The following is a 21,521-nucleotide window of genomic DNA, read 5'->3' as shown; positions in this document are numbered from 1 at the left end:
GAATATCGTGCCCCGCGTGTTAATATCCGCTCGGTTCATAACACCTTGTAGCGCTATGTTGAACAGCAGGCATGAAAGACCATCACCTTGACGAAGCCCTCTGTGTGATTCGAATGAACTTGACAATCCACCCGAAATCCGAACACAGCACTGTGTACCATCCATCGTAGATTTAATCAGTTTGATGAGTTTCCTGGGGAAGTTCTCGTCCATGATTTTCCATAGCTCTTTCCGGTCGATGGTATCATATGCGGCTTTGAAGTCAACGAATAAATGATGCGTGGGAACTCTGTATTCACGGCCCTTTTGGAGGATTTGCCGCAGTGTAAATATTTGATCCGTTGTAGGCCGACCTTCGACGAAGCCGGCTTGATAAGTTCCCACAAATCTATTCGCAATTGGTGATAGACGGCGGAAAATGATTTGGGACAGCACTTTATATGCGGCATTGACAACGCTCATCGCTCGATAGTTCTCATAGTTTTTCGTGACTAGCATTTTTAGTTTTCTTGAAATGATGTTCTGTCTTCGAAGTATTAAAACATACTCCTACGTCAAAATACCGTTGTACTTACACCAGACTGGCGCCATCTACGACTAACAGTCCCAAATTTTAACTTGCAAAAAAGAGTATTCCTCTCACAAGCACGAGCGAAAAAGCGAAAAGTGAATATGCCTATACTGCCGGTGGAAGCATAACTGTCCCATGTTACATTTTGTCATTTTCGACATGTTGTTGTCTAACGTTATAATTATATATATATATATATACTAGCTGACCCGACAAACTTCGTATTGCCACAAATTAACCTGTGTTGTACATAAATCATGAATCTCGGATGATCTTTGTCACAATCTCGAGTTTTGCAAGCCCCCCAGTGGGCGGCGCTTCCGACGGCGGGTCACCGGCAACACTCGCGACCGTCTCGTCCTGAATGATCTAGTGTTACTATAGATAGTTTTTGTGGTCTTGTATTGACTAATGTTTTATGGAAGAATCTCGAATTTCTCGAGTTCGATTAGTTTTTGAGTTTCGCAAAAGTTTCTGTTTTATTTGTATGAGAGTCCATATCCTCCTACCACAGGGGTGAGAAGTCTCTAACTATCGTAAAATAAATTCAAGACTCCAAAATCTCCCACATGCCAAATTTGGTTCCATTTGCTTGATTAGTTCTCAAGTTATAAGGAAATTTGAATTTCATTTGTATGGGAGCTCCCCTCTTAAAAGGGGAAGGGGTCGTAATTCACCATAGAAAAAATTTCTGCTCCCTCATGCTAAAACTCCCACATGCCAAATTTGGTTCCATTTGATTGATTAGTTCTCGAGATAAGAGGAAATTTGCATTTCATTTGTATGGAAGCCCACCCTCTTAAAGGGGAGATGGGCCATAACTCGCTTTCTAAAGAAGAGAGGGGTCTCAATTCACTATAGAAAAAAATCTTGCGTCCAAAACCACTTACATGTAAAATTTGGTTCCATTTGCTTGATTAGTTCTCGAGTTATGAGGAAATTTGTTTTTCATTTGGATAGGAGCCCCCCTCCCTCTTAAAGTGGGGTAATCCATAGAAAATATACCATAGAAAATATTCTTGCCTACAAAAACACCCACATGATAAATTTGGTTCCATTTGCTTGATTAGTTCTAGAGTTATGAGGAAATTTGTATTTCGTTTGTATGAGAGCCCCCCCTCTTAGAAATGTAAGGGGTCCTAATTCATCATAGAAAAAATGGTTGCCTCCAAAAACACCCACATGCCAAATATGGTTCCATTTGTTTGATTAGTTCTCGATTTATGAGGGAATTTGTAATTCATTTGTGCAGAAGCACCCCCTCTTAAAGTTGGGAGGGGTCCTAATTCACCATAGAAAATATTTTTGCCCTCGAAAACTTTCACATGCCAAATTTTGTTCCATTTGCTTGATTAGTTCTCGAGTTATGAGGAAATTTGTATTTCATTTGTATAGGAGCCCCCCCTCTTAAAGTGAGGAGGGGTCCCAATTCATCATAGAAAAAAAATTTGTCTCCAAAAACACCCACGTGCCAAATTTGGTTCCATTTGCTGGATTAGTTCTCGAGTTATGAGGAAATTTGTATTTCGTTTGTATAGGAGCCCCCCCTCTTAAAGTGGGGAGGGGTCCTTATTTACCATAGAAAATATTCTTGCCCTCTAAAACTTTCACATGCCAAATTTTGTTCCATTTGCTTGATAAGTTCTTCAGTTATGAGGAAATTTGTATTTCATGTGTACAGGATCCCCCCCTCCTAAAACGGGGAGGGGTCCCAATTCATCACAGAAAAAATTTTTGTCTCCAAAAACACCCACATGCCAAATTTGGTTCCATTTGCTTAATTACTTCTCGAGTTATGAGGAAAATTGTTTCTTTGGTACAGGAGCCCCCCCTCTTAAAGTGGGGAGGGGTCCTAATTTACTATAGAAAATATTCTTGCTTCCATTTGCTTGATTAGTTCTCGAGTTATGAGGAAATTTGTATGGAAGCCCCCCCTTTTAAAGAGGAGAGGAGTTATAATTCCCCTTATAAAGAGGGGAGGGGTCTCAATTTACCATAGAATAAATTCTTGTCACCGAAAACACCCACATGCCAAATTTTGTTCTTTTTGCTTGATTAGTTGTCGAGTTATGCAGAAATTTGTGTTTCATTTGTATTGGAGCCCCCCCTCTTAGTGGGGGGAGGGGTTTCTAACCATCACTAAAACCTTTCCTGACCCCAAAAAACCTCTACATGCATATTTTCATGCCGATTGGTTCAGTAGTTTTCGATTCTATAAGGAACATACGGACAGACAGACAGACAGACAGACAGACAGACAGAAATCCTTCTTTATAGGTATAGATATATTTTTATAGTATGAATCGAAAACATGGTGTTTATACTAGAAAAACTCGAAAAAATTTGAAGCCAATTTGTCCCACTGGAAAATGTCTCCAATTATCTCAAAGAGGGATGAACAATAACATGAAAACTAAGTAATTTTAGAAAAATCAGTTTTTCAACTTTGAGTGTGATTTTCTCATTTTCGTGTTTTGTAACATGGGACAGATATGCTTCCAGCGGCAGTATATTTGTTTGTGCTTTTTTACTGTGCATTTTTTCCTTCTATTTTTTATCTAACGGTTATCAGCGCCGCCTGCTCTACGTATCGCCAAACTAAAATATAGATAAAATTTATTTAATAGCAATTTAATTTAATTTAAAAGGCAGCCGCATACGATATACGAATAAAGTCGAGCAGTTTTTTTTAAAACGTCCGTTACATAAAATTGTTCAAGACCTTGATGTCTGTTATGTTTTCTGCGTTTTCACAGGTTTTATAATTTCATTCGACTTATTTCGAATGAGTTGTTTTTTTTATTTTAGTTTCTACGCGGTTGGCGACTTTCATTCAAAGCTAGGTTTGAAGAACCGATCCGTCTGAATACAGAATATGGCTGATACGCTGCGGATACTTTCGACATAAAAAAACCGTGAAAGTCCTAAATTCGTATAAAAATTAATTAAGATTAATTTAAAAAAAACTTCATTTATTTGTTTTTCAAATATTCAGCCTTATTTCGCGTTTCGACGAAGCGGTCTGTCGCACGAAAGCGGATGGTATTCTCCATCCTGCCAGCAAAATCGAATAGACGAATCAACTCGTTTGAAATATGTCGATCGAAATTAAGATCCATCGGAATACAAAATGAGGGTGATTATATAAAAACTCAAACGCCCGTATGCCAAATTGTCAATAAGATATTATATTGTTACGAAAACCAATGCTCATACACATGAGTAACTACATATCTTAACATTAAACACTGCTCAAAACTCGCTATCGTCTCCATCGTTTGCAGCCGATATCGAACGTTTGCTCGGTGGTGATTCTTTTTCCATGCAACGCTTCCGGTGCTTGTAGAACGTAGGTCGATCCCCAAAACTTTTGCCACATCCTGGACATGTGAAGGGACGCTCTCCGGTGTGGGTTCTTCTATGATTCATCAATTGTCCCTTCTGAGAGAATCCTTTGTCACAGAAGTCACACTTGAAGCGCTTTTCATCCTGATGGATAAGCCTGTGGCGTGAGTAATTGGACTGCAAGCTAAATCTCCTCAAACAAATGGTACATTGCCAGGGTTGTGATGGGTTATGTGATTCCATGTGATCTTTCAGTTGGGCAACAGAACAATGTGGCTTGTCGCACTCTTCGCACACGAATCGATCGGTATGTATGTTGGCATGCAGTTCCAGTTGGTCACGTTCGAGGAACCTCTGCGGACACTCTGGGCAGGTGAAGTACGGATACTCTTGATCCGGATGAGCTTCAGCTATGTGATTTTTGATATCAGCAGAACGAGAGAAAACTTCATTACAAATACCGCACGGAATAGATCGAGGAACTTTTGGTTGATTTTTGTGATTAAGCTGCCGATGTTTAGCATATAGGGCTTGGGTAAGGAAACGTTCCTCGCAGTGCCGACATTCGTACGGGAGAACATTTTCATGCAGTAGAGAGTGCTTAGTTAGGGCCGTTGAGGTTTTGAAAGAGGCCTCGCATTTATCACATTTGTACGGCCGCTCGTTGGAGTGCACAATGTAGTGCTTCTCCAAATTAGCTTTAGTAACAAACGTTTTGCCGCATAACTTGCAACTGGCAGCTGGCAATTTCTTGTGTACAAATAAGTCGTGCTGCTTTAAAAGGGAATCAGTGAGGAAGATTTTTCCACAAGTTTCGCATTGGAAAATTTTATGTCGTCGATTGTAGCGCTTTGGAAGCGCGTGATTTGCCCCATGTTCTCGATTTTCATGTACTTTTAGGCTTTCTTTAGCACTGAAACACAGAGAACAGAACTGGCACTTTCGCGGTCGTATGGTAATATCATGACAGCTAAGATGACGATTATAGATCGTTACTTTACCGAACGTCTTGTTGCAATCGTCGCACTTGTAATCTATTTTCCCAGCATGTGTCGAAGTCAAGTGGGCAATCAACTCGTCTGTATCCTCTAGAGAAACGTTACAAATATAGCACTTTTTAGCCAGAATATGGCGAAGATATTCCTGGCGAGCTGGCTTAGGGGAAGAAGTCTTACGAGGACGTTTCTCTTTGCTTTTCTTTACAGTTTCCAGTTTCGGTTTTCGTCCTCGCTTTTTTCTTTCCACGGGAAAGATTTGTTTTCTTCGTCTTGTTGATACATTTTTACGTTTTCTAGCCAATCTTGCAAGAGGTTGATCATCTTCATCTGAGGATATTTTTATAGCATCTGCTGTGGACGCCTCTGGTTTTTCGACAATTTTTTCCGATTCTTTATCGTCTTGTTCAGATGTTGAGGGAATCATCAAGGTTGCTGGCTCTTCGTTAGGTGATGATCCACGATCTATTGGTTCTTCTTTTGCTTCCAGTAAGACTGTTTCTACTTTGATTGATACGTCAGCTTGTGAAAGTTCGCTCCGTGCCAGGTTCATTATTTCTCGGAAATCCATCTCTTGCTGCAACGTTTCCCTAGCCCAACTTTTTAAAACGTCTACCTTAATTAAACAACAGTCACATATATCGGTAAGAAAATCATCCGGAGCTAGGGAAATTTTCATAACTGCTCGAATGGTACTGCTCAAGGAAACGTGTTCCATTTTGCCGCCCTTTGGATACATTTTTGAGCGAAAGTCAAATTTTAAGCAGAGCCGACAACTGGACACTTGGACGAGTTCTCCATTTCTAAAAAAAAAGATACAGATCTAATGTCAATCTGCGGTTTGCTTCCAAAAGCCGAGCAAAAGTTACAAATTTTTGAAGTTGCTGGGTTCTTGATAACTAATTGAACCAGGATGATCGTCGCCGGAAAAATGAGCCAAGCATAACTGTTGGTTCTGAAGGGTGGAACCAGCATTCGGTGACAGCCGGCAGCCGGTACCGAGCTCGATAGCTTGCTTCCATCGGTCCGACAACTTTTGGTTATGAGGAAACTCAACCAAATACTCTTGATTCGATGCACTGCAGCCAGGCACGACACACAACATAATTTTCGAGATGTTCGCAAATAAGGTATTTATTTCAACTTGAATTATTACACCAATTTCTCTTATTAATCACAACAAACACTTTTTGTTTGGTTCCACTCTGACTGAAAGTACGGAATAAGTACAAAGGCAGTGATGCCAGACTTGAAAGTTATTCGAAACTAGCGATTCCCAGAGTAAATCCACAAGGGGTTATCAGAGACGTACAAAATTTTAGTGTGCGAATGAGTTATTATTTTAGTAATCTTAATGCCCCAATTACGTAATCAATTTAACCATTAATGATAAATGTATACAACCAATAATAGTTTTTAGGTATCGCAAGAGCATGACTACCATCAATAATGAATGGTATTCAATCAAGTAATCAGAAAGTGTCGCAGCCAGCGGAGTGCTATCCCTATCTTAACGAACGGTGTTTGACAGTCCACTTAACGAAGGGCGCTATTGCAAGAAATCCAAGAAATAGCGCCCGTCTGACAGGTAGATTTGCTGCCAACCTTGTCGAGATGTGCTGAGATGTTGGCAACAAAAACATGGCACCCATCGCAAGCCCCTGGTCGCAGCCTGGTAGCCCTGGTAGCGGACTAGCGGTGCGTATAGTAATCACAGCTGCTGGAAGCCCCTTGGTCCATACTGTCATCGCCACCCCGCTGTCACAAATGTCATTCCCATACATTTTTCGTGTAGCCAACATCTCATCTAGCCCACAACAAACTTTGCCTCGGACAAAATGTATTTGTGAGTAGCCCGCTCTAACTTCACCCTCGGATGAATCAGTATTGGTAAGCTCCCGAACAAAGTTACTTTTTTGCTTTTTTTCTTTTTGTGTCGGACGTGTAGGAAGCGTAAAAAGATGTTAGCTACTTCTTTACCCTTCAGTTTCATACGCCTGGTCATCGCATGCAATCAGAGTTACCATTTTCATAGATTTTTCTGTAAAATCGCAGATTTTTCCGTCATTTTAAAGCACAGAATCTGTGATCACAGATGATAGATATTTTTGAAAATCACAGATTTTCACAGATATGCTACATGTTGAAGAAAAGTTTATCAATTTTATCACTGGGAGTGAAATGGCACAAAAAATCGGGAGGTAAAGTTACAAAACCGAAACTACTGCACATCAAAATCAAAATTTACGAAGCGTTTGGATAATGTTGAATGAACCATATTGTTCAAAAACATTAAAATGCTAATTTTTCTTCATGGGAGCATAATTATGTAACACAGATTTAGTAACAGATTTTTTCCGATAGTTTTACAGATTTTCACAGATTTTTAAACTAGAAACACAGATTTCAAAATGGCAACTCTGCATGCAATGTCATTTTTCCGTGTTTTGTCATATTGTCAAATTTTGGAATTGTATTACATAAAAGCTTAGAAAAATAGTTTAATTTTTGTGGATTCTTTAATTTTCTCGGGTTTCTTGTCGCGGGATGGCATCTTTACTGCGGTCGCTTTCGGCCATTGCTCGAAATGGTGGGTATTTACCGGGTGGAAGACAGAAAACTTAATTATAAATAATTTTCTTGAAGGATTGATTCGTCCAGCAGTAGCCACAACTATCCGCTGCAAATCGGAAACGGCTGCCGAAACGAGACGTAAGTTGTGCCGTTCTACTTTCCTTTTTATGTTTGTAAATCATTTCAACTATTTGCAGCGACGGTTCGCAAACCAGATGAGTTAGCACGGTCTGAATTGACTGACTTTGGAAAATATGTTGCGGAATGTTTGCCGAAGTACGTTCAGAAAGTACAATTAACCGCCGGTGATGAACTTGAAGTACTGATTGCACCGGAAGGTGTTGTGCCAGTCCTTCAGTTTTTAAAAGACAACCACTTGGCACAGTTTTCCAACCTGGTTGACATTGCCGGAATGGACATTCCGAGTCGACAGTATCGTTTCGAAGTAATCTATAACATTTTGTCGTTGCGCTACAATGCGCGTATTCGTGTCAAAACCTATACAGACGAATTGACACCAATTGATTCGTGCAATGAGGTATTCAAGGCAGCTAATTGGTATGAGCGTGAGATATGGGACATGTACGGAGTATTCTTCGCCAACCATCCTGATTTGCGTCGAATTTTAACCGATTACGGTTTTGAAGGGCATCCTCAACGACGCGATTTCCCGCTGACTGGCTACGTTGAGTTGCGCTACGATGACGAGAAGAAACGGGTTGTTTGTGAGCCGCTCGAGTTGGCTCAAGAATTTCGTAAATTCGATCTATCAGCGCCATGGGAACAGTTTCCGAACTTCCGAGATGCCAATCCGGCCACCGAGGAAGTTCCAACTGATGAAAGTGAAAAGAAATAGGATCAGCAGCAACGCTATGATTAGTTGGGGGCTTTGAATGCCAAATAATGAAGTATAAAAACAGACATCCTTTTGGCTTTAATGGATTTTGTTTATATTACCGCCATTGACTGCATAAAAATATAGCGAAACGATTTTCCACACATGAATGGATCAAATTAGGTACTAGGTATTTAAATTTCTGGCTGGCGTGGTTTTATTAATTTTCGAAGTAATATTCAAAATCATTTTTAATTTGTGCTTACAATAGCCCAACCACAAACTCTGGTTCAAGATGTTCCTCTATTCCTACACTATCGCTTTCGTTTTCCGCCAGTATCTCAATCATTTCGGACTTCAACCCTTCCCCGACCGAGTCCGTGTGCACCGGTGATTCTTCGTGCTTGCTTTTGTTACTTTCACCCTTCAATGCTTTTATCTTTCGCCATATTGTCGTTTTCGGCAGCTTGTACAGTTTGGACGCTTCCGATTGTGACATGTAGCCAGCAACACATTGCTGTGCAGCTTCCAGAACACGGTCTTTAAAATCTAAACCCTTGTCTCGTTGCTTCAATGAAACGTTATCCGGTAGAATGCCTTCACTATATAGTTTCAATTTGTCCCGATGCAGCGTGGATAGCGGTATATCTAATCGTTTACTGATGTTTAGTAGCTTTTCACCCGATTTCAGTGCTTCGATTGCTTCCTTTCGAGGCGAAGGCAACTCACTGCGTTCGGCCTTATAGTTTGGTGCTTTAATAGCTTTACGCCAAAGAACAGTTTTCGGAATACCAAATTGGATAGAAGCTGTTCGAAAGCTGGCTCCATCATTGATAATTGTATTTATCGCTTCATTAAGCCTTGTACCATATTCGGTGGTTTTCGTCCGTTTCTTCAATTGACAGCTAGATTCTCCAATTTCTTCTACTGTAAATTTGCAATGTTCTTCGTCGGAAGTATGTACGGTTATGTCATTTATATTTTCGTTATGCACAACAACCGTTTGCTGATAATTCGGCTTCGAATCCTCACTGTCGGTGTTTGTGTCCAAAACTCCAATATCAACGTCAACCTGTAGAACGATAGAAATTATGTTCAAAAAGTAATTCAACACATGCGAAGCTGTTTCTTCTTACCTCATAATATTCAGCCATTTCTTCTGTTATTGCGGGAATTCCGGTTTCCTCAGACGTTTGCCTGTTATTTTCTACAGAGTCATTATTTCCAGCTTCAGCAATGTTTACTTCCGACACCTCTACGACGCTATTCGTTGATTCTTCAACATACACTTCCTGCACTTCTTCATAGTCGAATTGCACAGGTGTGATTATGTTTGAGCCGCTTATTTTTACACCACTTATGTTACCATTTTGATAGTCAAGTCCTTTAAGTTGGAGCAACTTACAAACTTCGAAAAAGTCCGACATATCCCGAGCATTCATATTCACTTCTCCAGTATAGATGAAATTCAGCACATTCTTCATTACGCCAAATTTTACATCAGGGATCATTATTTTACTTTCTTGAGCATCGCGAGAGTAAAATCCCGCGGAATTAAAGGCTGTTTGAAAAATGTCGGCAAAAAACTTCGAAGCCATCGAAAGTACCATTCTGCTGGCTACCAATTGACCTCCATCAGCCAGCACCAGGGTGACGTCCGTATACGCGCTGTTCAGGTACACTTCCAGGAAGGTGGAAATCATGTGGTCACCAAAGTCCACCCACTTTACACACGAAACATTTGTTCGGCTCATTTTATTTCAGCATTACTTCGAATCTGCGAATTTTAGCGAACGCTTATGTTTTAATGTTTGGTTTACTACTCAAACAAAAATATTTTTGTTAACAAAAAACTAAAAAATAAACAATAAAGCACCAGAGTTGCCAGTTTTATTAGAACTTCAATTGCTCGAAACTCGAAAGCAAAAACCAAGGGGCTTCGAACAGCTGTGATTGCTGCACACCTTCCAGTTAGCTTCGAGCAAGGGGTTTCCAACAGCAATGATTACTACGCACCTTTGAAAAAAGTTACTTTTGATTACTTTATGGATTACCTCTGATTACCAGTAATCAATATCTTGTGATTACTATAAATTAATCATGATTACCAATGATTACTGAAGATTATTATTGATTACTCTACTGATTGCCATTGATTACCTAATTAATTCGTAAATGATTACAAAAGTCATCTCTGATTACTACGCACTTATACGCCTTACTGGAAACCCCTTGGCTTCGAGCAATGAAAGGGGTTTCTACCAAGCTGGCTGACTGGCAAGTAATCAGGAATTACCCACATTTTGTCTGTAATTCAGTAATCTGGATTAAATTACTCTACACTCTTAAATGATTCTACCTGTAAATAGGTCAGATTTAGTTAAAGCTAGGTTGAAACTACTCAAAATGCCCTTAAAGTGTACAAACTCAAACTTTGGGTAAAAATTTCAACCAATTTTGGCTACTTGCTACCGATAATTGAATTATTCTCTATGACAAATAACGCACTTGTAAGTTCCTACTACCAATTTTTTGGTTAAAAAACTACTCAAAATCTGAGTTTGTACACTTTAAGGGCATTTTGAATAGTTTCAACCTAGCTTTAACTAAATCCGACCAATTTACAGGTAGAATCATTTAAGAGTGTACTTCATAGTAATCCCAATACCAAGAGGGTATTTACGGTAATTTTGTATCAATTCAAAGTAGTTTAGTAATTCCGTGCCAAAATACCAGGCCGGTGACATCCCTATATAAATGCGCAGGGTTTGTTTGTAACACAAATTTTGTGCCCGTCTCGTTTCGAGCCCACAACAAACTTCGCTTCGGATAAAGTAGTGTTCGTGAATCGGACGCAACAGCTTAGGTTAGGTGAATATGTCTTAGTTTCAGCTTCGTGTAAAGCGTGTGGGGAGTGAACTGTGATTCTAGTCACTAAAACATGGCTTCCTATGACAGGAATGCAAAATACAAATTACAGATTATTGCATCAAATGCAAATTCAGGCACCTCCTGTCAAAACAGTGTGACATGTGTGACCATTAAGTCACATCATAAAGTGTTTGGTTGCGTTTTAGTCGGTATGTTTATTGAATTTTGGAAGCATTTAATGCGATAAATAAAATTTGTGCTCTCATGTTCATTCGCCTACGTATTATATTACGCACATTTACGTAATTTACGTATTAATTACGCACATAAAGCACGTGAACAGGGTACGTGTTCTTTCTCGTATGAAAGAGACCCATTTCGCGTTAGTGAAAAACTGGCGCGCGTGCCTCGATTGATTCTAGCAGTTCTGATTGATGGCACCCAATATTGCAGTTTCTCTGTCAACCATCGGAGATCTGTTGGATGGTTTAGGTTTAGCAACAATATTTAGCGACTGCTGTATGCACCGTGCAAGCACCATAATCAAAACAGTGCCTAATTCTGAACAGTGGCAAATTTTTGTTAAATATTGACAAAACTCTAACTATTTAAACCATTTTAATAATATGAAATCATCAGATGTGATTAAACAACGCCACTTTTCGTAGTCAAACTATCCCAGGTTCAATGCTCTAGGTCCACTTTTGGGTGTAGCTGGGAACCTATGGAGTAATAGCAGGAACAAAAGCGGTAAGATTCATCAGTGCTGTGTGTAAAATTCGTTTGTTAATAATTAATTATGGTTTTTCCACAGACAAACAGATGAGACATTCGCGTTAATTCCATCATTCAATCAAAAAACAATCATTTTTCAAAAAAGCATGTTTCGCAACATGGCCACACCGCGGCGCGCGAGTGTTACTTCGAGTTTTCAGTATAAAACCATACAAATGTAAAAGCTCTACAGCATAAAACCCTGAAAATGCAGGCTACTCCGCGACATGCATAACAGAGGGTGCTAGTGTGCAACCAAAATGTGTAGGACGATGGTTTTTAAAGGATTTTCTTCTATGTGTCATGTCAGTTCGTCAGTGGTTTTTCCATCCTCAGATCTCGAAGGATATAAAAAAGAGAAAACCAGTAAACAACACGGACACGGAATCTAAATCGGGATAAAAATTGCAGTCCACCGGCAGTAGAGGCAGCAGCAAAGTAATGATGGTACAGTGGACCCCCGTTCGTTTGAACGATTCCTCATGCAAACTAACGAGGTTAGTTTTTAATTTGAACAACTGGCAACATTAAATATTCTGGAACTTGTATGAACTGGCCGCCCTACTCTTTGTTATTGTTTTGGTGGTTTGATTCAGTTGGTAGTTGCAAGCAGCGAATATTTCATACTCCGATCGGATTTCTATCATAATCGTTGGAAAAGCGCAATATGAAACATATTAAACACGATAGACTAGTACAAACAAATCGTGTTTTTTTTTTGTATGGACTCATCACTGCGACTAGTATAGTTAGATCTATTGTGATATCGCCCGGGTGTTTGCTGTATGACCAGCACTGCATTTATTTGCTATAATCGCTATTGAGTGAGCGATATGCTTATTGAATTTCATGCGTGCTTGTGTGTAATTGGGTTTTACCCTTCTTTCAATGCTTTCTCTACTTTACCCACCTTGTTCCACATGATAGCGCTGTCCCCAATTATAGCCATCCCTGGCACTGCACACCAGTGCATTTAACTATAAGGGTCTCAATTTGCCCTGTCAATAGGCCTTATCGGGATAACATAGAATGCAGCATTAAGGAAGGGTAAATGAGGGGCCTGAGAATAAACCCATGCTAAAAGTCATTTTGAACATCGAATGGCTTGATTCTACTAAGATTCGAAGTCACGACCATTCGCTTGCCAAAGTAGACTCGGTAACCTTGCGGCTACAGAGCCCCTCAACAAATCGTATTTATGTGCATTGTCTGCATAAGCAAATGATGGCATGTTGAGAATGACATTTGAACAATTTTTAATTTGCACGTCGTGCAAACCAGCGGGGTTCAAATTAAAAAGTGTTCAGATTAAAAACGGTCAAACGAACGGGGGTCGAACATTGCTATTCCGCTGATAACGATCGGTGATCTAATGTAGAATATCGGACTACTGTCATCATTATCACCCGTCATCAAATAACTTGTTTCACTTTTCTGTTGCCCTATATTAATAAAGATTGATAAAGGTACATGCATATTTTTTTATGCGTTTGGCAAACTATTGCTGGAGGACGCGACTAGTAGCCCAGTAAACCATTTGGTTTGTATATCTCGATTGCAACTGAGATATACGAAATCATATCTGAACGAAAAAGTAAGAACATATATGTACCAAAGTGGAGGCGATATACGTGCGAAAGCTTTGACAATTATTTGTAATTCTTTTTGCGTAGTTTTTATAACACGCAACTAAATATTCCTGAATATATGATTAAGATATAATCAAATATTGCAATCGTCTATACTGCTTTATAATTCACAGTCATGAATTGTATATGAAGGCACGCACAACTGCAAAACAACTTATTGTTCACTTCGATTTGACATATTCTAATTATTATACAATTCCAATGTGAAATTGACATGAAAACGATTTATTATGAACTTTCTATTACGATTTTGTGTTATCTGGGAGATTTTACCCACAAAAAATCGATTACCTTCTTCGAGCCTGTTAGGCTGTGAACCATTTCGCGAAATTTTTAACTTTTTGGTTAAAAACAGTTCAATTGTTATTTCTCCTTGAGTGGTTACAATCAGTTCAGAATGCGAACCATTTCATATTTGACGGATTGATAGCTTTTTTGCTCAATGAGAGCATATAAGGTGAGGATGAGAATATTGTTTATTCTGTCCGAGTTAAAATTGGATAAATTTTTGATGTTCATTTGCTTTTATTTGATAGATAAAATTCATCTCATTTCAACTCGGGTTGTTTGAGTAAATTTATTGCCAGTGTAAAGAAAATCCAACGAAAAACCGTGAACCACAGAGAACAGACTACCAGGTAATTAACAAAAAGTGTGTAAAAGGTTTTTCTGTAATCTACGAGTAATCCTTCAATAGAACACCCCTCGAGTCCTAAGTGGCAAACTAAATCTTGATGTCGCTGCCATCGCTGCTATGTAACTCCAGCACAAAGAAATATTGATAAAGGTACATGGATATTTTTTTATGTGTTTGGCAAACTATTTCTGCAGGGCGCTACCGACAGATTTTGCACACAAAAAATCGATTACTTCCTTCGAGCCTGTTAACAGACCACCAGGTAATTGACAAAAAGTGTGTAAAAGGTTTTTTTTTTATGTAATCTACGAGTTAGAAGAGGCGAACCAGCCGCAGGCTGAAAACCTCTCTAATATAGAATTTAAAAAAAAAATCTACGAGTAATGCTTCAATAGAGCACCCCTCGAGCAGTAAGTGGCAAACTAAATCTTGATGTGCTACTATGTCGCTGCTAATGTAACTCCAGCACAAAGAAATATTGATAAAGGTAAAGTGACTATATACAGAGTGGAGACATGTCATCCCAAATGTATGCAATGCGGTTTTTCCAAGGTTTTTCTTTCTCTTTCCTGCATACGAGTTGGATATGTCGTCTGCTCGATTGGAATGACACTGACAGATAATTATTCCAATTTTGACATTGCCGCCACTCTGTATATAGTCACTCTAGATAGGGCCCTATTCTGTAAGTCACGTCGAGCAACTCGGCTCGACTCAGTCACTGTCGAGTGTCGAGTCCAAGAAGAACGGGCAGCATAGCGGCTCAATGCACGACCAAAACAAAGCTGGCCCAGCCGTCACTTGCTAACCGTTTAGTCACTTGCTTTTTGGCGGTGGACTCAGTCGAGTTACTCGACAAAATCGGGTCGCGTGTGACTTACATAATACCAAAAGTCGACTAGTTGAGCAAAGTGACACTCGACGTGACTTACAGAATAGGGCCCATAAAGGTACATGGATATTTTTTGATGCGTTTGGCAAACTATTTCTGGAGGGCGCTACCGACAGATTTTACACACAAAAAATCGATTACTTCCTTCGAGCCTGTTAATCTGTTCTCTGTGGTTTCAATTCACTTGCGTGTGAAACTGCGCCATCTGGACGTATAATAATATTTCTTATGAGGTGCGTACTGCTTAAGAAATCGATTTCTTGAGCATTTCTTGTCATATCTTTTTAGCCATTACTTTTCAGCAGCGCCAGCGTACCCCGCTTAAACAAGACCGTAAAAGATGTAAAAGATTACTAAAGTAATTTCTAATTACTGCGCACCTGTACACCGTACTGGAAACCCCTCGGGCAGTAGTGAAGTTTCGGACTATTTGGAAAGGTGCAAACTTCACTTCAGTGCTTCAGCTTCAGTCACTCAGTCAGTCAAATTGAAGAGAAGACAGCTAGCGGCCACGCGTTGTGTGTGTGATTCGTTTCGTACTCGTATATTATACTTTGAAAACAGGCTTGTCGCACAAATTCAATCTTTCAGTGAATTTACGACCCTGATAAACCAGGAAGCGAGTTTCATAAACGTCTGCAGACAGCGCAGGGCTTAATTTTCTTCCCGTGTAAATTTTGTTTATCGTATGTCCATCCAGAATCTAAATACATTCGGTGAGTAACAATTTCACTTCCATTCCATGCTTTCATTAAAAAAAAATCCCCGTCGTATATTGCTGCTAGTCATAATGATTCAAGATGGCCGCTTTGTGTAGGGCCGTTCAAGCAATGATACTGTCAATATTCTGCGTTTGGTTGATTTTGCAGATGTTCCTTTCAAAAGTACAATCTTGATAACGATTTTGGTTTACTTGCTGCTTAAAACTTGCACCAACATTACCTTTGCGTATTTATTTTGGAGCACGTCAATAACTTCAGAATTGGCTGACTCATTTGTTGAGGCTTTACGACGTATCGCAAATCGCGGCGCTAGAAAGCGATGTTGGTTTATGTATAATTACAATTACCTATTTATCGACCACATTAAGCTCAGACCGTTTAGACTTGTGAAGTATGATTAAATGTACCATGTTTTGCAACTCTGAAAACTACCCACTTTCTGTTAATCTTTAGTACAGTAAGTTTTCGATTTTACTACGGTGAAAATTCTAATCATGTTTATTATATGAAAATATTTTCTTTATACATATACTATCTAAACTGTATCTTGCATATTAGGCCTTGTTAGAAGAAGCAATATTTAAAACCTGAAATGCTTAATTTATATGTACGTTCGCTCGACTTTACAAATTATCCAACAATTATGCTTAGTTGACAGTTTTCAATGTTAACAATAGTATGCTCCATGTTGGGCAACGGAAGCTCTTCATCGTACGTTTCACTAAAAAGTCGCTTGCTAATCAACCTTGAAATATACTTGTCTGTTCATAAAAAACCCAAATTAATACCTAATATTTTCTGCTGAAGCGACAAATAAATTGATAATTTACAATGCCTTCGGAATATATCTAAAACTATATCAGTGAATACAGAAATGAATTTATATTAATTAAACGCTCAAACAGTTACTTCATCATATGGCTGTTCGAATTGATTGAATGAATTGCGTCTTCCTTTTTGCTCTGTTACAGACCCATTTGCGGATGCAATAAAGGGTGCAGATGATGATGTACAAGACGGACTCGTGCACATAAGAATCCAGCAGAGAAATGGTCGCAAAACACTAACTACTGTCCAAGGTTTGTCAGCGGAGTATGACCTGAAAAAGATTGTACGGGCATGTAAGAAGGTAAGCGACGATACTTCACACTGCAGATGGGCTGAAAAATAAAAACTTTCCTCTTGTAATAGGAATTTGCCTGCAATGGCACTGTGATTGAGCATCCCGAGTACGGAGAGGTTCTCCAGCTGCAAGGTGATCAGCGCGAAAACATTTGCCAGTGGCTAACAAAGTCGGGCTTGGCGAAACCGGACCAGCTTAAGGTGCACGGTTTCTAAGAGCGCAATAAGAATAGGAGTCTTAAACTGCAACAGTACGCGCGTGTTTGTAAGTGCATTAGGTTGCATAGTATTCTCATAACTTTTTTTTAAACGACATCATAAACCGCAGTTGAACGCAGCAGCAAAATAAGAAGTGAGCAGGGTGAAGACGGAGATATTCAATTGAGCAAAAAACCACATCAGCTCTAGTAACAATAATCCATATTTGAAAACAAACAAGAAATCTTATGTGTTTATGCAATAAATTTAATCCCCCATGGCTCAGCTTTTCGTTTGCTAACCGGAAATCGTTGCCGTGACGCGAGTGTGAGTTGAAGATGAGGATCGGATGAGTTAGTAAATGTGAATGTCGCTTGAAATTCACTGCAGAGAAAGTAATCACGACTACAAGTTATCGATGATCTATTACGCAGCTAGGCGTTATGGAAAGTAATAGTTACTCAAGATGATTATATAATGACTAGTAAAAACCATTTAATAAATCATGATATCAATTAATTAAACTGAATTATAACAAACTCATCTCGATTCCATGTTGCTAATGAACAAAGATTAAGATCGATTGATACCTATTCGATTGATTATTAGATGTCGACCAACTATAAAGGATTTGTGTTTAGGAAAACGTCTTTAAGTAGTCTTTGTTTTTTGTTGGTGTGTCCATATTAATACTTGTTAGAATAGGTGGTTTTGCATAGTACAGATTGCACATTCTACAGTGAACACACTAAAACAATCGACACGAATTTCCTATTGCTTCCTGTTTCGCTGAGCTCCCCTGTAAAATCCTTACGTAGCTTTAATGATTGGTTCGTTTTTTAACGGAAAAAGCATTTTATAAACACGTAGTTTAATAATAACCGCTAGGATGATAGCGTGACGCATCGCTGTTTAGGCTGTTTGGATTCCAATATGGCACACTTTTTACAATTTTTTAAAATGCTTAGCTGATGTTGGATTTTCCTAGCTAAGTGATTTTTGATTTAGGGTACGACTTGATCTTCCTTTAGTTTGTATTGAAACAATTGCTACGAGCAAAGTTTGCGTACAAATTAAAATAAATCATGGCGTATTCTATTTCAGTTGTCAACAAACAAATAGGTAAACTAGTGCACAATTTTCAAAAATTATGTCCAGTTGTAAATTTGAACAGTTGTGAATATTTCCTCAATTAAGCCTTTTGCTCGATTCTTCTTTTCTTATCACGATTCTCACCTATACCCGGTTCTTCATTTTTGATTTGTCCTATGTTAAATGTTTTAGCTATTGTCCTCAATTTAAAATCATGTAGTCAAAATAGCACTGTTTCACATAAAATAATATGAATATTTTAATACACGTAACCAAATGAACAAATTTTGCTGTTATTGACTACTAAAAGAATCCGAAAAGAATAATAAATTTGCCACCATGTTCATATTTTAAGAGTAAACTATTGTAAAAAAGATATTTCAATGGACCCAGTGGCCTCAGAGGTTCGACCGGAGCGTCCTTTGTAGTCCGAAGTATCTGTCGAATCGTCTCGTTAATGTATCTATCGATGGGTTCATTTCGCAGGCTTTCACTCACCGCCTTCTCTGGAATTCTGCAAGGTAGCCATCTTGGTCCTTTGGTTTTCCTTATCTATTTTAACGACGTCAACATAACGCTCAAAGGTTCTCGGCTTGCGTGTGCCGACGACTTAAAACTGTTCGCAAAAGCAAATGACTCGCCTGATACTCTCGCACTCCAGGACCAGCTGTCGATATTTGCCGAATGATGTAAAAACAATCGTCTAATATTGAACCCCGATAAATGTGAAGTGATTACGTTCTCCAGAAAGCGGAATCCGATAATCTTCGAATACCGACTGTCAAGCATATCTTTACGACGTGTAGATTGCGTCAAAGATTTCGGTGTACTACTCGACTCCAAACTGACCTCCTGACTGAAGTCACCTTAAATGCTGCTTAAATGCTATTTTGGCAAAATATACGGCTACTTTACTGCTAACCTTATAGTGCTGACAATGCTCATTTGCAGCTGATTATTGACACGAATTTGAATAGAATTTTGGATGCCAATTTACAACACCTATGCAGTCAAAAAGCTAATATACAACAACGTGCAGTATAAAATGCCAGATATGCCAATAAGCGGCTGATTTACTGCTTATGTTAATGCTTATTGGTTACCTGGGTATTGACGGCGATGAACTGGGGATGGTTGATGAGTTCATATATTTGGAATCCCTGGTAACCACCGACAATAATACATGTAAGTAGATTCAACGACGCGTACAAGCTGACGCTTCGATCAATGCTGATGATGTACAAAACGCTAATTAGGCCAGTAGTCCTTTATGGACTGCAGACCGACAACGACACCATGTCGGGTCCGACAACGTCACCTTCAATTGCAAATCGTCACTCAACAATGAAGCACTTAATCTTCGGTTTGAACTAAAGCAGCACCGCTTCGCTTGAGAACTGGCTTCAATCAGCGACACTGAAACAGGTTTCAATTCCTCATGACGATCGGTTTCAGTTTCATTTGTACATGTCTATTCAGTAGAAAGCCAGCAACTTTGAATGCAAATGAATTGAATTTTAGGAACATTTCCTACAATGTACCGTCAAACGGGGTAACTTGCAACAATTCTCAACTATGATTGCAAGTAAAAACTTTTCTGTGGTAGGGTGTATTTCTAATTCCCGTCGTAGTAAGTAAAGCCATTCTAATTTTCATCATTTGTTGGATGGATCTAATGAATACTCCAAAAGTTCTTGTGCTGATTTGACTAAAACACACTTACCTTCCGTTCCGTGAACTTTGAAATCACTGAAAAGCGATTATTAAAGCATATTATTGAAATTACGCAACTGACTTTATTTCTTAAATTCGTCGCACCGTCTTAAAATCCGTCCAACAAAATTTTTTATCGTCCGAACTTTTAGATCGCAATAATGTTTACGAAGCTAACGCGCATGTATTTGTATAGGACGGCATGACAAAATGCAAAATTTCTACAGGTCAGGCAAGTTTTCCTGGCTGTAGAATAACGACAATGCCTTGCGTGAATTATTTTCATTTATGAATGACGAAAGTTAAAACGATTAGTCGACATTTTCTTCTTAGTCGCAGGATAAAACGTAGGTAATTTGGCTGGTAGGACTTCTTTTATGATAAAAAGCATTTAAATAGGTCTCAGCTCACTTTGATTGATCGCGTATGATAGACAACAAAATAAAATATTAGGGAATAACTAGTTTTGCTTTGTGTGTCATAAAAATGCTGATATTTTTAATAATTTGTGTTGGATAGGACGGGAATAGGCATTTACGACGAAGCTGCAACATACTCTACATTTGAGGATATTTAATTTACATAAAGTTATTAGGTCTAGGATAGAACAATTCCACATATTAAGAAAAAATATGCGATCAATATTGGCTGTTGTAGAATTCTTTAACTAATTTGTTACTAGTAACCCCTCAAACGGGGTAACTTGCAACAAGCAATATTTTTTGGACATTGAACGAATTTAATGATTTATATGAGTTTCTTTTGACTTGAATATGCAAATGATAATCCGACTTGCGATTTTTAATGCTTTTGCTATGAATATACGCATAAAAAATAAAATAATTTATGAGCCCCGTAACAGAAATTACGAATTAAACTTTTTATATTATTCATGCAGTTGATATTCCATGTCTGGATCCGATAGGGCTGCCTTCTTTAAAGACCATTCATATATTACGTAACGCACTTAGGGGAGCGGGAGTTGTATATCCACTATGCAAAATCGTGTCACGAATTGGAGCAGGGGAGTTAAAAATCATCGATGTCTTGGTTACGTAATATATGAATGTCCATTACGTTACGATGGATCGTAATTAGACACTGTCATATTGCTGGTGAGAATATTTTCTTTCTGGTCTCTTCTATGGCCATTTTCAGTATATCCAGAGAAAAACTGCCATCGGAACTTTTGGTTACTTGGGTATCATAGAAGGTGATACTTCTCATTTTACACAAGTGTTATTTACAAACGCCATAGGTTAATAAACCATATTGCCACCAGGAACCAGCTTATTGACGATTGAATTTGCGAAGTATGGCGTATCTATGTTCGCAGTTGGAGCGTGAATACTACCGCTGCCCCAAACATGATATCAGGATCGTTATCAGGCATTTCAATGCTCAGGTCGGCCAGGGAGAGGAACACAAACCGGTGATTTCAGGGTTCAGCACACACCCGCTGACCAATGAAATGGGCCTAAGGCTTGTCGACTCCAAAAACATGGCCGTACGTAGTACCTTCTTCCAGCAT

At 38.9% G+C, this 21,521-nt stretch overlaps 4 protein-coding genes across 5 annotated transcripts; 2 read left to right on the top strand and 2 right to left on the bottom strand.

Annotated features, from left to right (window-relative positions):
* Nucleotides 1-3,811: 3,811 nt before the first annotated feature.
* Nucleotides 3,812-6,050, bottom strand: LOC128737404 (zinc finger protein 665-like). Its single transcript, XM_053832034.1, has 2 exons — nucleotides 5,781-6,050; nucleotides 3,812-5,714 (listed from the first exon to the last, which is right to left on the bottom strand). The coding sequence occupies exons 1-2, from the start codon at nucleotides 6,014-6,016 to the stop codon at nucleotides 3,824-3,826; spliced, it is 2,127 nt and encodes a 708-aa protein (XP_053688009.1). The 5' UTR covers nucleotides 6,017-6,050; the 3' UTR covers nucleotides 3,812-3,823.
* Nucleotides 6,051-7,371: 1,321 nt separating this feature from the next.
* On the top strand, nucleotides 7,372-8,503 carry LOC128734451 (NADH dehydrogenase [ubiquinone] iron-sulfur protein 3, mitochondrial). The gene is made up of 3 exons (XM_053828658.1): nucleotides 7,372-7,501; nucleotides 7,558-7,623; nucleotides 7,683-8,503. The coding sequence occupies exons 1-3, from the start codon at nucleotides 7,459-7,461 to the stop codon at nucleotides 8,339-8,341; spliced, it is 768 nt and encodes a 255-aa protein (XP_053684633.1). The 5' UTR covers nucleotides 7,372-7,458; the 3' UTR covers nucleotides 8,342-8,503.
* Nucleotides 8,458-10,090, bottom strand: LOC128734450 (uncharacterized). The gene is made up of 2 exons (XM_053828657.1): nucleotides 9,457-10,090; nucleotides 8,458-9,392 (listed from the first exon to the last, which is right to left on the bottom strand). Exons 1-2 carry the CDS (start codon nucleotides 10,072-10,074, stop codon nucleotides 8,583-8,585), a joined length of 1,428 nt encoding a protein of 475 aa, XP_053684632.1. The 5' UTR covers nucleotides 10,075-10,090; the 3' UTR covers nucleotides 8,458-8,582.
* A 5,550-nt stretch (nucleotides 10,091-15,640) lies between these two features.
* On the top strand, nucleotides 15,641-18,553 carry LOC128734270 (eukaryotic translation initiation factor eIF1). 2 transcript variants are annotated; one of them, XM_053828356.1, is made up of 4 exons: nucleotides 15,641-15,859; nucleotides 16,837-16,994; nucleotides 17,057-17,252; nucleotides 17,316-18,553. In XM_053828356.1, exons 1-3 carry the CDS (start codon nucleotides 15,832-15,834, stop codon nucleotides 17,201-17,203), a joined length of 333 nt encoding a protein of 110 aa, XP_053684331.1. In that variant the 5' UTR covers nucleotides 15,641-15,831; the 3' UTR covers nucleotides 17,204-17,252; nucleotides 17,316-18,553. The 2 variants fall into 2 exon arrangements, with proteins under 2 accessions (XP_053684331.1, XP_053684330.1); XM_053828355.1 differs by having other exon boundaries at nucleotides 17,057-18,553.
* Nucleotides 18,554-21,521: the final 2,968 nt, after the last annotated feature.

This window comes from Sabethes cyaneus, chromosome 2, assembly GCF_943734655.1.
Source record: "Sabethes cyaneus chromosome 2, idSabCyanKW18_F2, whole genome shotgun sequence".
Classification (NCBI taxonomy): domain Eukaryota; kingdom Metazoa; phylum Arthropoda; class Insecta; order Diptera; family Culicidae; genus Sabethes; species Sabethes cyaneus.
This window is presented reverse-complemented; position numbering and strand designations above follow the sequence as displayed.